At 44.8% G+C, this 16105-nt stretch overlaps 1 protein-coding gene across 1 annotated transcript in view; it reads left to right on the top strand.

Annotated features, from left to right (window-relative positions):
• Positions 1-3645, top strand: part of ATG2B (autophagy related 2B) — a 69515-nt gene extending 65870 nt beyond the window's left edge. Inside the window, exon 42 of the mRNA XM_012650109.1 lies at positions 2415-3645. Within this exon, the coding sequence (XP_012505563.1) occupies positions 2415-2645 (231 nt within the window). The 3' untranslated portion in view covers positions 2646-3645. The remainder of the gene's footprint in view (positions 1-2414) is intronic.
• Positions 3646-16105: the final 12460 nt, after the last annotated feature.

Genomic DNA, 16105 nt, shown 5'->3' with positions numbered 1-16105 from the left:
TGTCAATAGGAAGAATGAGGGAAGGGAGGGTGAGAATAGTAAGCAGGGATTGAGGTGGTGCTTGATTAGACTGAATCTGAAATCTCTATTAATTATTTTTTAAATAGAGGTTCCTAAATGGCGATTAATATTTCTTTGCATTTTAGATGTTAGTCAGAGATGAAGAGAAATTATCTCATGTGCTTCACAGATAGGCTCACCCTTTAGATCAGAGTCAGTAAACTAGCCTGCAGGTCTGATGTAGCCCTTGACTGTTTTTATATGGACCTTTGAGCTAATAATGATTTTCGCACTTTTAAAGGGTTGTAAAAAGAAAAACCAAAAATAAAGAAGAATATATGACAGAGACTGTGTGGTCCACAAATACTTATGCTCTGGCCCTTTACAGAAAAAGCATAACAGCCTCTACTTTTTATAATTCTTTCCTGACCTGGGCCGAGTCACCTCTCCTTAGGCAGGCTGGTGGTCCTCTGCTCCCGGAAGGTCACTGTATTGATGCTGAACTTAGCTGGGGCACCTGATCAGCATGGTGCACTGCAGTTCTCCCTCCTCAGCCTCCTGAGTAGCTGGAACTATAGGCTCATGCCACTGCATTGGGTTAGTTTTTAAATTTTTTTGTAGAGATTGGGTCTTGTAGTGTTGTCCAGGCTGGTCTCAAGCTCCTGGCCTCAAGCAATCCTCCCACCTTGGCCTTCTGAGTAGCTAGGATTATAGGTGTGCACCACTGCGCCCAGCCATAATTCTGTTTGGTGGTAGTCAGGTAGTTGTGAGGGTAGTAGTAGTTATCTAGGAATTATTTATTGAACACTTACTGTCTTCCAAGCTGTGTCAAGCTGTGGGGTTGAATTATTTCATTTAATTCTAGCAATCACCATAGAAGGAAAGCCATATTTTAATTCCCCATTTAAATGACTTATCCAAGGTCATATAGCTAAGTGATAGAGCCGAGATATGAATTTACCTGTGTTGTTTCCAAACTTGGTGGTGTTAGTCATTATACTGTAATAAACTAACACCTGTTCGTTGGTGCTGGGATAGGGAGGAGAAGGAGATGATGCAGGGAAATGTATAAATTATGAACACTTTCTTCATTGTACTCATGGTTTCTCTTATTGGCTATTATCTTACAGATCAGTGGCCCCCAACCTTTTTGGTACCAGGGACCAGTTTCATGGAAGACAGTTTTTCCGTGGACGGGTAGGGGGAGCTCAGGTGGTGACGCGAGTGATGGGGAGCAGCCGTAAATACAGATGAAACTTTGCTCCTTTGCCTGCTGCTTACTGTCTTCTATGCGCCCCCCCAAGTTTCATGGAAGACAGTTTTCCATGGACAAGGTGGGGGGTGCAGTGGAGCTCTGCAGCCTGGTCCCTAACAGGCTGTGGATGGGTACTGGTCCACAACCCAACCCAGAGTTGGGGACCGTAGTTTTAGTTAGTTTTTAAAATAGCACTTTGTATTTCTTCTAGTTTTTCTGGACTTTTTTTTTTTTTTTTAAACACTCCGTAGTATTGCATGTTTTCACCTGTTGCTCTGGGTAGAAATGATACTTTTGTTAACTTGCCAACATTATGGCCTGGATTCTGGGTTAGAATAAGGTCCTTGATTTCCCTAGAGACTACAAATTTCCTTTATGCTGTCCCCATCACTGAAGATGTCACAGTGGAACATTGCTTTGTGTCCCCTGGGGATTTCTGAGTTAGATAAATGGTAGAGATTTGAAAGCCAGGTGACATTTTTACCACATTGGCTTGACCTGCACATTTATATATTCAGCTTCAAAGCTTAGCAATCATGATTATTTTAAGAAAGCTCAAAAATGCTACTGAAGTTTTGTTTCCTATTGTTTCTAATTATTAAACATGCTCCTGCTTTTATTCTCAGAATTTTCTATTTAATCCAATGAAATGTTCTATTTAGCTTTTATCTTAATTGATGTTATTTTTTCTAATACATAGCCAGTAATTTAAAACAGATTAAATAATTTCCTAGAGCTTAGTAGAATTCAAATTTCTTGTGTTGAATCAAAGGGAGCTATCACCATTTCTTCAGTGAGTATATTTATTCAAGAACCTTTGTTTGCTAAGTTTGATTTAACTGGAATTGATTAATAGTACCAGCATAGCTACTCTTGGATCATTAAATAATTATGTAATCTCCCCTATATGAAATTGTAGTTTAGCTACATTTTCTACACACCAGTGTCACAACAAAATACTAAATCATAATAATTGCCTCTTTCCCTTATAATTAGAATTTTCTCATAAAAATAATTATCCTGGGTTATTTCAAAAGCACAGTGTTTTTAATCTAGTTACAAACATAATGTTGATGAAATGTACTAAAAGTGTGTGTTACAGGATAACGTAGAGAGTTTCCTGACCAGTAACTTCCTCCCTTCCCACCTCCCTCTGCAGGGAATCACAGACACGGCTCAGACCATCTATGAAACAGCGGCTCGAGAACACGAGAGCAGAGGGGTCACTGGTGCCGTGGGTGAAGTTCTGCGCCAGATTCCTCCGGCAGTGGTGAAACCTCTGATTGTTGCCACGGAAGCAACGTCAAACGTGTTAGGTGGCATGAGAAACCAAATCAGACCAGATGTCCGGCAAGATGAATCACAGAAATGGCGCCATGGGGAAGACTGACGTCTCAAACAAGACTCTTTGTGAAGATGAGAGTGCAGATAGGGAGCATAGCGTCCCCGTGCAGCTTTAGAGGAAACTCATTTAATTTTATTGTGCTCATCTCAGGAACAAAAGCATTTTTAGTTAAATAATTTAACGTCAAAATAACATGCAACCAAAAACTTCTGCCATTTTAGGGCTAGTTTGATACTTGCCTGTAGAAATGTTTGGTGGCTAGTGTCAAAGGTCCTTAAAGCATTTGCTGCCAAGTTAGTGGAGTGCTCACTTTTATTAAGATGACTGTAATTCTCCTTGTTGCAGATATCATTGGAAACCTCCCTTTAACACTATATGTGTAACTTGTGGAGGTGATTTTTCTCAAGGTGCAAAAAGAATTACAGCTTCAAAACTTTCATTGAGAATGAGAGACAAAAGCCACAGGGAAGCAAAACAAATAGGATTTTCAATATAGTATCAGTGTGAAAAAAATAACCTACTCTGTTGGATTTAGTGTTCATGCACTTGAGAAAAACATTATTTCCATTTACTCAGAAAATCCTTCTGTGGGGGTTTGAGAAAGTGAATGTCACAGACATGTTCTGTTGTGTTGCACTTTATCCTATGTGTGTGTGTGTGTGTTTAGATTAATACAAGTCATGTGCTATATTCTTCACGTGATTTACAGTTATACAAAATATAAAGAGGAGTAAACTTGTCTGAAAGTTTTTGGCAAAGGAAAGTAAACTAAATGTAATAGCTCCTTTATTTTAAGTGTAAATGAAAATGTGCATTCTGTAGTGAACTGGGGCCCATGTAATTGTATGTTCAATTTTAAGCAGGTAGTGCAAGCTTGTTAGGAATGTGGAAGGGGAGATTGGAAGTGGTTTTTACTCTTTTAGAATTAAACAAAAATCCTCCAAATATGCCCTAGTCAACTATTTTGACGTACCATTTTTACTTGGTTAACAATGTACATTTTGATAACCTGTCAGGAATGAATAAAGTATTTTTATTTAAAGGTAAAATTGTTTTATGCTTCCATGAATATTTTGCTTTTTTAAGAGCATATTCATAGATGCAATACTATTATTTACTCCAAGATACTTGAGAATACTTTATCAAAATTGATTTTGGTTAATATCAAGTAAATCACTACCTGAGTGATGGGGAGTCGTTCTCAATCCTTGACTTTAGATTATTCTAGCAGGAAGAAAATGTGGACCTTTGTATTTATCCACTGTTTAAAGTTGCATCATATGACTTCTCATTTTCAAAAGTGGGGGAATATCATTGAGGTGAATTTGGATTTCAAAACCGCATTTCAGTTTGGGGTTTGGAAAATGAAGTTAAATCAATTTCATTCTCAAAATTTTCTAAGCAGGAAAGCAATGTAAACAAAAAAACCCAAACATCTAGAATTTATAAAAGTAGTGTTACATAGCATTTAATTTTAGTTTTATTTCCTTTTTACTGCTAAAAAACTTAATAAGGCCATGCTTAGAGTAACCACCTGTTTAAGCATCATGTTACTTTGTTACTTGGTTGCTATCAAATGGAGTCCATGTAGAGGGTGGTCCTGACTAAACACTAACAGGTAGTAACACTGTTTATTATTGTGAAAGTTCTTCCTGCTGCTGGGGCACATTCAGACCACCCTGTTCGTGGAGTCCGGTATTCTCCATTTGCTTTTATAATGAAACATGCTGTGTGTGTTACCTGAGTATGATTAATCAGACTGAAAAACACTTGATCAAACTTAAAAATTTAAAATCTCTTTTAAATTACTTTTCATAGTTGTACTTAAGTTCAATTAGATATAGAGAGAAATAATTATCCTCTTCTTTGCACTCCAAATTATGAATGGATGGACCCTTTTAACAAATTATTTATAAATCCAATTTAAACATATATCTTTATGATGTGATCTCCATGGTTCTTTCTCTGTTCCGCCCTCCTATATCTGCTGTTGATAGAATCATCGTTTGGGAACAGAATCCTTGTGTCTAAGAAAGATTCATTCTCAAGGGTCTGTTCAGCCAAGATACTCTTTATTTAAGATGTTTGTAAGGACTTATCTATATTTGAACACTTCTACATTATTAAGTATCCTTAATTTTTTTTTTTTTTTTTACAGTGTCTTTACGAACTTTTGTGTTACAATGACACAGTAAAAAGAGTGTTGGAAGAATCCTTGGGTGGCCAGATCTGTGACTTACCACATGGATGACTTGGCCAAGACATCTAATCTCTCTAAGCCTCAGTGACCCTCTGGATAAATGAGAGGGTTTCTTACAACAAAGCTTGGTGGGGATTTTTGGATGAGTAGGCCATGCATGCATGTGTGAGAATGATGGTATGTGATGTAGTGCTTTGTAGAGTGTCCCAGACCTGTGGCGCCTCAGACGGGTGGGATTGTCGAGTGAGAGCACTGTGGTCACATCACACACAGCAGCCGTGGGCTACTTTAGATCTGGGATCTCTCCAAGTAATACATTTCTGAACTGCCACAGTGCTTGTGTGGTTGGACTTTGATGACTGGAGTGGACTGCACAGGTCCACTTGTTGCTACATGGAGCCCCTACAGTTAGCTCCCCGAGGAGTCCAGTAAGCAAGCTCAATTAAGGTCTGCCAGCGAGGTTCAGAACCCACAGGGTTATCAACACGTTAAAACCACTTCACATCACAAGGAGATAGGCAACCGAGGCCATGGTGGTGTCTCACTCTCGAACGGGGCTGATTCGGAACCCGTAGTTTTCCCTTTCTGTCTACCCCTAGATTGCCGTTACTTAGAAGTGGAAGGTCCACTGAATATTACCTAGTGGGATAGATAAAACGCAATGTTTTTTCTAGACATCATAGCAATAGACTTTCCTTTTAATGAAGTTTGGGTACAATTTGGATCCTCACTTAAGTATATATATTTGACATCGATATTTTTATAAGACAGAATTCACTTTAAGTAAAAATCTCTAAGTAGCAATGTGCCTAAGATGGCAAAATACTCAAAAACCAGTGCTTCCTGCCTCCTTCCATGTGTTGCTTTTCAAAGCTATGGAAAAGCTTTTAAGGACTTACTTTTTAACCATCTCCTTTTCAAACTTTTCTGTAGGTTTAGTGCCTTTGTTTAGCTTCAAAAAGTCCGGACCGCTGTGTCTGCTCCTGCAGAGGACGCCTGTCCGCAGGCCTCGTTCCTCACTCAGGCGCCGTTCGCTCTGGGGCCTGTGCGCCGTGCGCACCCTCACCAGAGCGGAGAGACAGCAGGCAGAGTTGAATTTTAAAGCAGTGATTTTAAATGAGGAATCCACAATTGCACTAAATGGCTTCAGGATTAACTATTAATGGTCTTAACATTAATTTAAATTTTATGTATGTAAAAAGCTGTGTGACTTGGCTTAAGAGAAATCACTCTGCTTTGTGTCAATGTTCTTACACCCGCAGCGAGTATAATTCCTCAGAATGGCGGGGGTGTGGTGGGACTCTGAGCTCCTCTCCCCGGGTCCCTTCACTTCCTCTGGACCCACTTAAGACCTCAGAGAGCATGTCTATCAAGTTCTTCAAGGTCCATATGTGCAAACACAAAGTGTGATATTCTTTTGTATCTGCATATGCATCAACTGGACATACCAGTTGGTATCAGAGTAAATCAAATATAAATTCTTGAGTCTTACGTTAAAAAAGAAAATTATATAGTATATAGACAATGATGGAAAAAACATTTCATTATCAGGAAATCTTGTTTTTGTTTACTGGAAGATATAGTCACCTTTTTCCTATAAGAATATTAGTGCTTTAATGCCAACTTATTTTTATTTGAGCATTTTCAGGATCGTGCTAGGCACACTGCTTCCTTTAATAGACATTATCTGTACAGTTGCAAATCAGCCAATTTTGAAGTATTTTCTTTTTGTCATAGTGCCTGCAAGTCAGAGATAGAAAAATCATTCTGACACACTGCCACGATAGGCCTTTTTGGGGATTAGAAATTTAAGTTAGTTTCAACAATTTATATTTTGAAATGTCATCAGTTTTTGTAAACGTAGGTGTTAGAGGGATACTTTGGCCTCCCGCAGCAATTGTTGGCCCCTTGGTTTCAAGCATGTAGTTTCCTAGTAAGCACCAGAGTGCTGTCTGCTGTATGTCAAGAGATTATAAATGTGATGTCAGCTGGCTCAATTATGTCTTTAATGGCCTGAGTGGTTGAAATAACAGCCCGTCCCTTTAAAAAGTGTTTACTTTGCTGTTTCACGTGTATTTTGTATATATGAAATGGCAGCTTCCAATTTCTAGTTGGATTTGTCTTGCACTGTTTGTATAACTTGCTGGTCACACAGGACTGTTTGCTTTTTCCCTGAGAAATTTGATCGGGATGTCTAGTTAAGCTTTTATGTTGATTCATCCTGACTTATTTTAGACATTGAATTTATCTCACTACAAGTAAAAGAACATATGTGTATACATTGACTGTCGTTGTTTCCTAATTTTCCTAATTATGGCAAATTATGGATGTGAATACTTTAAGAATATTGATGCTGTACAAGTATTTTTGTGGAAATGTAACTTGATAGTGTGACTATTTAAAATGTGAAATTAAGAACACTCTAGAAGAAAATTAAAATATTCACTCTTTGGATTTTGCCTTAAAAACTATTATCTTTCACCAAGAACTGTTCCCAATGCCTGTATAAAATACTTTTTTGGGGTGGGGGATAGTAGATCTGTTTCAGACTCTGTTATTGGGAAATGATGTTCCCATGGTCTTGGTACTTCTGATGGCAACACTATGTCTGCTACCATTTTCTGAGATACACAGTGTCTATAACATTAAAATCTGCCACTCCCCCCCTTTTGGATGATAATGACTGTGTTAGTTATCCCTACAATGTTCACTTGTGGCAAATAACATCTCATAGTTTGGGTCTTACGGAGCTAGATAAATACTGGCTAAAACAAAAATGGTTTGCCTCTCCCAGTCCAGTCCTGGCCACGAAAGCAGTTCTTTCTCTCTCTCCCTCCCCGCCCCCCTCGCCCACTCTGTTGGTCAGAATTCTGTCACATGGTCACAGCCAACTTCAAGGGACCCTGGGTAATGGCGTCTACCTGTGTGCCCAGGAAGGCTGAGTACCTAGCCAGACTCTTCCACCTGCAGCCCATAACCAGCCAATTTAGACTCTGAATCCAGGAAAGTCTGACGCAGACCCATGTCCTTACGTACTCTGTTGGAATTACAGTCAGCTGCACTCAAGATAATTTGTTTCCCAAGGTAGGATTTTTTTTCCCCCTCTCCTGGGCTTGTTTATATTCCTGAAAGCAGTTCCACATGGAGCAAATTACATTCAGCAAACATGTGCTGGGGCATGAGGCAGGGTTGCACTGGTTCTCCAAACTTGTCTGCGCATGAGAATAACCGGAAGACCTTTCAAAAATTCCAAAGCCCAGGCCACACCAAAGACCAATCGAATCCGGATCCCTGGGGTGTATTTTTAAAGCTCCCCAGGTGACTCTGACGTGCAGACAGGTTTAGGAACCATTGGTCCAGTGGCTAAGAGTGTAAATTTTAGAGTTACGCTGCCTGGGGTTCCACTGCTTGTGAATTGTGTGGCCTTGGGGAAGTTACTTAATCTCTCTGTGCTCCAGTTAGCTTCTCTCGGTAAATAATCACGTTCTTATGAGTATTGCGTGAGTGAATGTGCGGGAAGTGCTTAGAACAGTGTCTGACACATAGTAAGGCCCATGTAGGAGAAACAGTAACAATGTGTTAACTGTTTCTTGAGCAGAGCAAGGCCCCATGCTAAAGAGGAAAGATACAGTCTTTGCTCTCAGGGAGCCCAGAATCCAGTGGGAAGACATCTGACTCTAATATGCATCAGATGAGACAGCTAATTATTCCAGCCGTTTGTTCTTTGCAACCGTAAATCAGTTTGCTTTGCTGCCAAGTGATTGAGTCCTGTTGCCTGAAGCTGAGGAACACAAACCGCTCAGAGCAGTTTTAGGATTGGAATTCCTGGTTTTGAAGATGACCACCTGGTCTTCTCATGTCCCACGGCCATCCGGACATCTGCTTCTCTGGCATTAAACAGACAGTTGGGGGATCTGGCTCCCCTTTTAGCCTGATGTTCAGGATTACTTATTACAGGGAAATTTGGTCTGAGAGGTACATCTTGGGTGGTATTTGGAAATAAATTTCGAAGAGGGTGTTGGAGGCACAGCCTCTTGAGTTTTGGGATAACTGGGAGAAACAAACACTAGCACATCCTTACAGTAAGAATTTCTAAGGCTACCAGAAGAGGACATGACATTCTTTTAAATTTGGATTCCACTGAAGCACAGAGGACAACACGACCGCTCAGTGCAAAGTACTGACTTTGCTTCTAAAACCCCAGTGTGGGCATTTTGTCATCCCAGATGTGGCCCAGTTTTTTTCAGTGACAGAGACGTCAGGGCAATACCTCCATAAAACACTTAACATTTAGTACAAGTGAAAAAAATTCCTCAAAACTATACTATTTTAACTGTAGTATCAATTGTATAGCTCCATAGTGAGAAATCATTCCATTCAATAAATACTTCAAAGGCCAAATAAACACCTCCCTCTCATCTCCATTTCAGTTTAAACTAAAGTTCTACTTCCTGTTTCTGGCCCCTTTCAGGACATACTATTCTCTTCAAAACGCTTCTTCATCCTTCCTACCAGATTCCCTCTGACAGCGACCTGGCCTTTGTTTCCCACTTGCTTTGGTGCCAGCAGAACTGGAGTTTTACCAACTCCCCGCCCCGCCCCAAAGCTTCACCTCGAGCAAGCCCCTTGCCTTTGCGGCGCTCAGTTCCTTGCGAGTGCGTCTGTTGGATAAATCACTACCAGGGGAGAGAAACGGCAAGTCAGTGATGTGGGACACCCATTGACAATTTGGGGGGCTGTTGCCAACCGCCCTCCTGTAGAAGTGTTATCTATTGACAGACCACCACCAGCAAGGTTTACCATTTAAAAAAATTTTCCTTTGAAGAGATCTTTAAACAACTCCCATTCAAGAGGAATTGTTGCCTCGTCCTGTCCCGCGCTCTGTTTCACGTTGGAACAGAACTGTTGTCACCGGTGGAAGGGTTTGCTCTGAAAACGAGTGCAGAATTTCTGGCGAAAGAGCAATCTGCTCTCGCCGCCAGCAGGGGGCGTCCGCTCTCTTCCCGATGGAACTTGGGTTTGGGCTCCCACCCCTGCAAAGCCTGGCGTCTGAGCCTGTGCAGAGTCTGCCCCACACACCGTGGGAAGGCTTGGGAAAAACCCGAACTATCCTAACTCTTTCACAAGGCGTATCTGTGACAGCTTCCTCTTGGTCGAGGAAATAAAAATTAAAATTTCATTTTATTTTATAATTGATTTCTCCCTGTAAATACCGGGCTGGGTGAACATACACCGGGCTCTCTCTTGATCCCTGAGGCTTGGGAAAGTTGCCCCCAGTGGAGATTTCACAACAGGCTGACAAAGGAGTATTTGGGGCATGAGAGAATTCGGATAGAGATCTTTCGTTGTTTTCTCTGAGGGGTACCTAGAGGTGCGTTGGAAACAGAAGCCTGTGGAAGCTTCTCTGTTAGATCCCTCCACTGGAAATGCAGCCCTCCCCTCCTCCCACTCAGGGCGCTCACCTGGACACAAGTTTCGGGGGAAGCACATCAGTAATCAAACAATATTTTAATACAATGTTTTTTCAAAATCAAAATTAATGCAAAAACATCCATGATGAACAAATCCTCAAAATTTTAAATTAAAGACAGGATTCAATGCTGCACCTCCATGCTCCAGTCACTCCTCTCAAGGTCGTCCTGGTCCCATTGGATCCTGTTTGTTGTAAAAATGCTGGCATTTCGTTCATTACAAATGAATCCCGCTCTTCCCTTCCTTCCCCCGTCCCCAGTCTTACCTTTCCCCATCCACGAGGTCGGCTGCAGGACAGTGGAGGGAAAAGAAGCCATCAGGCACTGGCTGAAGGGTTAAACACCAGGGAATGACACCACAATCAGTAATGTTGACTTGCTGGAAGCCAATGTCAGATTTCGAACTTGAGGAGAGATTCGACTCTGATGCTATCAGCAAATGCTTACTGTGTGTGCAGTGCACGCCAGAGTTGGTTCTGGCTCGTTTTGTAAGTTGGCTATTCAATTGTTCCACCTACTGTTTGTGCGACCCTCCCGCTCCCCTGTCAGCGTGTGCCTCCAACCCCCGCTTTGTGCACTCGTCCTTTCCCGGCATCACGACATCCCCCTTCCTCTGTGAGGCTCAATCCTTCAAGGGCTGACGTCCCACCACCTTCCAGAAGTCTCCCCAAACAACCAGACTTTCCTTGAGGCCATTGTTGAATAACTGGATCAGATCAGCTAAAATGTGGTTCTCAGCTAGGGGAGGAGGTGATTTTCCCCCTAGGAGACACTTTGTAACATCTGGAGACATTCTGGTTGTCACCACTGGAGAGGGAGGTTGCTCCTGGCATCTAGTACACAGCGGCCCGGGATGCTGCTAACCGTCCTGCAATGCCCAGGAGACCCCCACACCAAAGAAATATCTGGTCCAAAATATCTGTAGTGCTAAGAAACCCTGCATCAGAACTCACTAAGATATTGTCAAGGATTTTGTGAAAAGTCTCCCAGGTGTCAGATTTGCAGTTTACCATCGAGCTTTCATATTTGTGCCCAAGGAGTAACAGGTGTTTGGGACTCGAGTCCTTTGTAGTAAGTGATGGGCAAGATAATAGGAGCTGGGGTGTGAGGACACTCCTGTCTTCCCTCATGAGTTCTGAACTAAAGAGGCAGACAGAGGAGTCAGTGCACGGGAACTGCAACATCATCTTTGTTACTGATATTGGGCTTGATCGGAAGATGTCACTTAGGCGTGTGGCCACAGTGGGCTTCTCAATTCAGAATCCCAGAATCTGGCCCAGGCAGTGCTGACAACTCCCCCTGCTGGGGCAGAGCCTTGAACTCTACAGTGATCTCGTGGCTGAGAGAAGACCACTCTGCAGACAGGCACTTCCAAAAGAATGAGAATGGAGGAAGGAACCGAGATCTATGGGCTTAATTCCTGTTTTTGAAACTGGTCAATCAGAGAAGTTACCCCTCTTCCCTGGAAAGAAGTAAAGCATGGGGAAGAGGCCAAAGGTTTACGGAACAATCCCTCTTCATTGAAACCTGGTGAGTCAGTCAGGATGGGCTGGGTTCTGCTGCAGTGACAAACAGCCCCCAACTCTCTGTGGCTTCAAACACAAGTTTATTTTCCCTTCATGCTACATGCTCAACGTAGGTTGTAGGGGACTTTGCTCTTCTCAGTGACTCAGAGGTCTAGGCTGATGGGGTCTTCAGATCTTAATGACATCACCATCTTAACATAAGCCTTCCAGGATTGCTACAGCAGAGAAAGAAAGAGTGGAGAACTATGATCTTGCATCTTCTTCTGCCTAGAAGTGACACACTAACCCATCGATGGTTTTTAATTTCATCTTAGGTCAGCTTCATGCCTGCTGCACCCTCCTGCTCGTTCTCCAGAAGCAGAGCTGCCAGCTGCCTGGCTCTTGCTCACAGATGCCTGAGTAAGCCCTGCCAAGTCTAGCAGAAGAGCCACCCAGCTGAACCCAGCCCAAATGGCTGACTACAGAAGTGTGAGCTAAGGTGGTTGTTTGAAACCACTAAGTTTCAGGGTGGTTTGTTATGCAGCAATAGATAACCGACACTCTGCAAGCCATTGTCCCTATTCCAGTGAAAGTGCCTCTCTGAAATGAAACTCTGAACATACCACTCCCTTGTTCAGCCTCCACTAACTCACTTGGCCTGGAGGATAACAGTCACCCCTTAGCCTTGGCATCATTCTTCCAGCCCTTGATTTCCTTGGCTGGGAACTTGGGTGAGAGAAAGGCTGCAGATGGCCAACACCTCATTGTCCTGCTTAACTTCAAGACCCAGCTTAGGTCACCTTCTTTCCTTCTTGAACTCCTCCCAGGCAGATTTGGTCACCCCACGATTACACATCTCATACTGCGGAATGATCTCTTTTCTTATTTGCCTCCCCAACATGCAGTAAGCTCCTCAAGGGTGAGTGTGCAATAAATGCTTCTTGGATCCTTGCTGCAACATCCTGCTGAGAGCCCCTGTGGCTTTGCTGGGACCCCTCCAGCGATAAGGAACCCACTGTTATCCAAGGTGGCCAGTTCTATCATGGGACAGCTCTGTGTGTCAAAAAGCTCTTCCTCAAATTAAGCCAGAATGCATTTCTCAGGAATTTTTTCCTCTTTGACTCTACCGGGGTCACACTAAGTGCATTTGTTCCTCCCTCCCCACAAGTCTTGCTCCCTGCGGGCAAGCCCCCTCAGGCCCTGTCTAGAGGGTGTGCTGTTGAGTTCTCTCACCAGTCTGATCCCTTTCTTCTGAGTTAGCCAAGAGCTGGACACAGCACTCCTCTTGGACTCTGCCCTGTTCTAAGTTAATGGGATATCACCTCCCTCATTTTAGACACTATACTCCTATTAATGCAGCTTTTAGAGCTGGCAGATATTTTGGCAGCCACAGTACACTGAGCTTCCTGTTAACTAAAATCCTGGAATGTCTTCCCCTCATACTTGCTGAGCCCCAGCTGACCCTTTGTGATACTTTTCTATCCTCTGAAGCTCCTGGAAATTAGGCCCAACTTCCTGCTCACTGCCTTAAATCCAATCCCAGCCATAGGGAGCCTCTGCCATCCTCAAGGCCACCGGGAGGGTGGGATCCTCAGCACTCGGGCCTCTTCTTTGACCGCACAGCCGGAGATCTGTCACCAGAGCCTAGTGGGCATCATGGGTCTGGACAGAGCCCTGCCCCAGAGCCCAGCTCACTGGGTCACTATAGATCAGTCTCCACCTATCTCTGGGCCTTGGTTTTCTCATCTGTAAAAAGAAGTGGTTGAACTTAATGATACTGTCTTTTTAAAGATTTTTAGTAGATTCACATGCCATAATACAGACAGATCCCTTGTAATCTTGACTCAGTTTCCCCCAACGGTAACATCGTATACAGGTATGGTATCATAGCACAACCAGGAGATTGACACTGATATGATCTTTTGCATTTTTTGCAGATTGCACCACTCTGATGCATGCTCATTTTGGTGATATTTACAGCCTCTTCTACTCGCAGGAGAAAGTGATGTTTGTTGTGTGCTTGCCGCGGGCGGGTGCCGTCCCGGGGCTTCACGCACGTGTTTGCCTTTCCTTCCCTTTCTTTGCCCATTACCTCTTTCCAAAAAGGGTATGAGGCGGCCCATTACGTCACTTAATTTTCACAACTCAACAAGGTACTACTGCCCTGCTTCCTCTTTTACAAGGGGGCTGTGAGCTTCTGTGACCCGGCCAGGCCCACACGGTGGTGGAGGGGATCAGAACACGGCCTGCCTGCCCTGGAGCCCCAGGCCCCTGTGACCTGCCACACTGTGTGGTCAGCAGCCCCATGGTGAGGCCCTTCTTGGACACGGGGCTGAGCTAGGGGATTCGGGGAGGCGTAGGGGTGCTGAGAGGGAACCCAGTGAGTGTGGAAAAAGGGGTGGGCACAGGGAGGCCCACACCGTGCCCTGCCTTGGGCACTTGGGCTGGTGGGAAAGGGGAACAGCAGGAAGGTGTGAAGGTGTGCAGAGGCCAGGGGGAGCTCAGCTGGGAGCCAAGGGTTCGAATCAGCCCTGGCTGGACTGCCAGGCCCCGGGGGCTGCGGTGGGAGCGAGGGGCAGGGAGGAACATTTCCTGGGACCACTTCCCACCTGCTCCTCTTCAAGTTTGTGACTCATCTCCGGAGAACAAGAACCTGCCTGTGGCTGTTGCAACATCAGGGAGTTTCCCGAGGCTGGGATTTGGAGGGCTTAGCGGCTCAGTCCCTGTGATGGGTGGATGGGGTGAGGGTTGGGGCAGGGGTGCACTCATTCTCCTTCCCGCTATGCACAGCAGTAAGGCGAGATGTGGCCGTTGATCCCATGATTTGGAGGCCCAGGCCAGGCCCGAGGCTGGGAGTGGAGGGGAGAAGAAGCTCCACATCTCTCTCTACTTGGCCCTTCTCAGAGAGAAAGTGGGAGCCTAAGTGGGTGCAGGAGCCAGGGATGCTGGAAGACAATTTGCTAACACATCCCTGCACCCCAGGTGTGAATGCCACAGGTGCGGCCTGAGCCTGGACCCAGGTATGGAACGTGCCACAGGTTAGTCTGTCGGTCAGACCCGCAGGAATTCAAAACTATTAGCTTCTCCCACAGCATCGATCCTTTTAACCAAGGCAGGAATTTCTCTCTCTTCAAATGGATAATTAGCCTTCCCAACACGAGGGTGACAGTTCTCCCTGTGCGCGCCGCCAGTCTCTTTCCCGCCGGGGGGCTGTGTGCCGGGCTTCGGTGAACGTGCATCAGGTGTCTGACTGATCAGAGACCGTGTTTGTAGTCTGCCGTTGAACGGCGGCCTGTGAGCCACGTTCTCTGATTTCACTGGCCAGCACATTCCTCTTGAATGTGGGATTGTTTGTCGCAAACCCCCGACAGGATTTTTATAAGCCAGAAGCTTCATGTAGGCAGAGAGAGGAGCACAGAGGGCGTGTTTGGGTCGGTTCACAGGGAGAGGGGAGAGAGCAGGAGTCTTTGTCCTTTCTAGCTCTCTGTTCCTGCCCTGTCCTGCCTGTCCTCGCCACTCTGCTGAGGAGTCTTTGCCCACTGAGTTCCTGCGTGGGGGCTGGACGTCACATTGGTGTTGGAGTCCTTCAAGCTGGGTAAATCCCACCTCTGCCCTTTGGGCAAATGCTACCTTCCTCAGCCTCCTCTTCCTCACCTGGAAAATGGACGTAATGGAGTAGACCTCACACGGGGGTTGGAAGGTTGAATGAGATGATGAGCACACTGCTCCGTGTGGCTGCTGTGTTTCTCCGCGGGGGCACCCGGCCATGCGTGTGTGACGCCGGTGGGAGGGCGCCCTGTCCTCGGGGGGCTCTGCTGCTCAGCTCCGGCTGCTGTTCACCGAGAATCCTCACAAGTATTCCTTCCTGAGCAGCCCACGGGCTCCCACCCCTGTGTTCTGGCTCTGCCCCCACCAGCCCTTCCTCGATGTCTCCTCGAATCCAGATTCCACCCTGGGTTGGAGCCCAGCTCCCAGCTGACCCCCGGCTTCCCCGACAACCTGAGTGGGGGCCCATTTCCGTTTCCTCCAGATGCTCAAGACACTGCACGTGTAGCGTGCTCGTGCCATTCCTCTTTTTTTTTGTTATGTCATAGTATTTAGATCCACGCAAGTTCCTGTGGCTAGAATCTCTCGCTATAGCGTCTCTGCGTTCCTCGAAGTTAGCCTAGAAAGCTTTGCATAGACGAGTGGAAATGTAATAAGAGACCCTCACTGGATACTTGTTTTAGTTTCCTATTGCAACTGCGACAAATGACCACAAACTCAGTAGCTTAAAACGACACGAATAAGTGCACATCTATTGGATGTTGGGCAGGGGGGAGGGGGAGG

The sequence above is a fragment of the Propithecus coquereli genome, unplaced genomic scaffold (assembly GCF_000956105.1).
Source record: "Propithecus coquereli isolate 6110/MARCELLA unplaced genomic scaffold, Pcoq_1.0 Scaffold310, whole genome shotgun sequence".
Classification (NCBI taxonomy): domain Eukaryota; kingdom Metazoa; phylum Chordata; class Mammalia; order Primates; family Indriidae; genus Propithecus; species Propithecus coquereli.
This window is presented reverse-complemented; position numbering and strand designations above follow the sequence as displayed.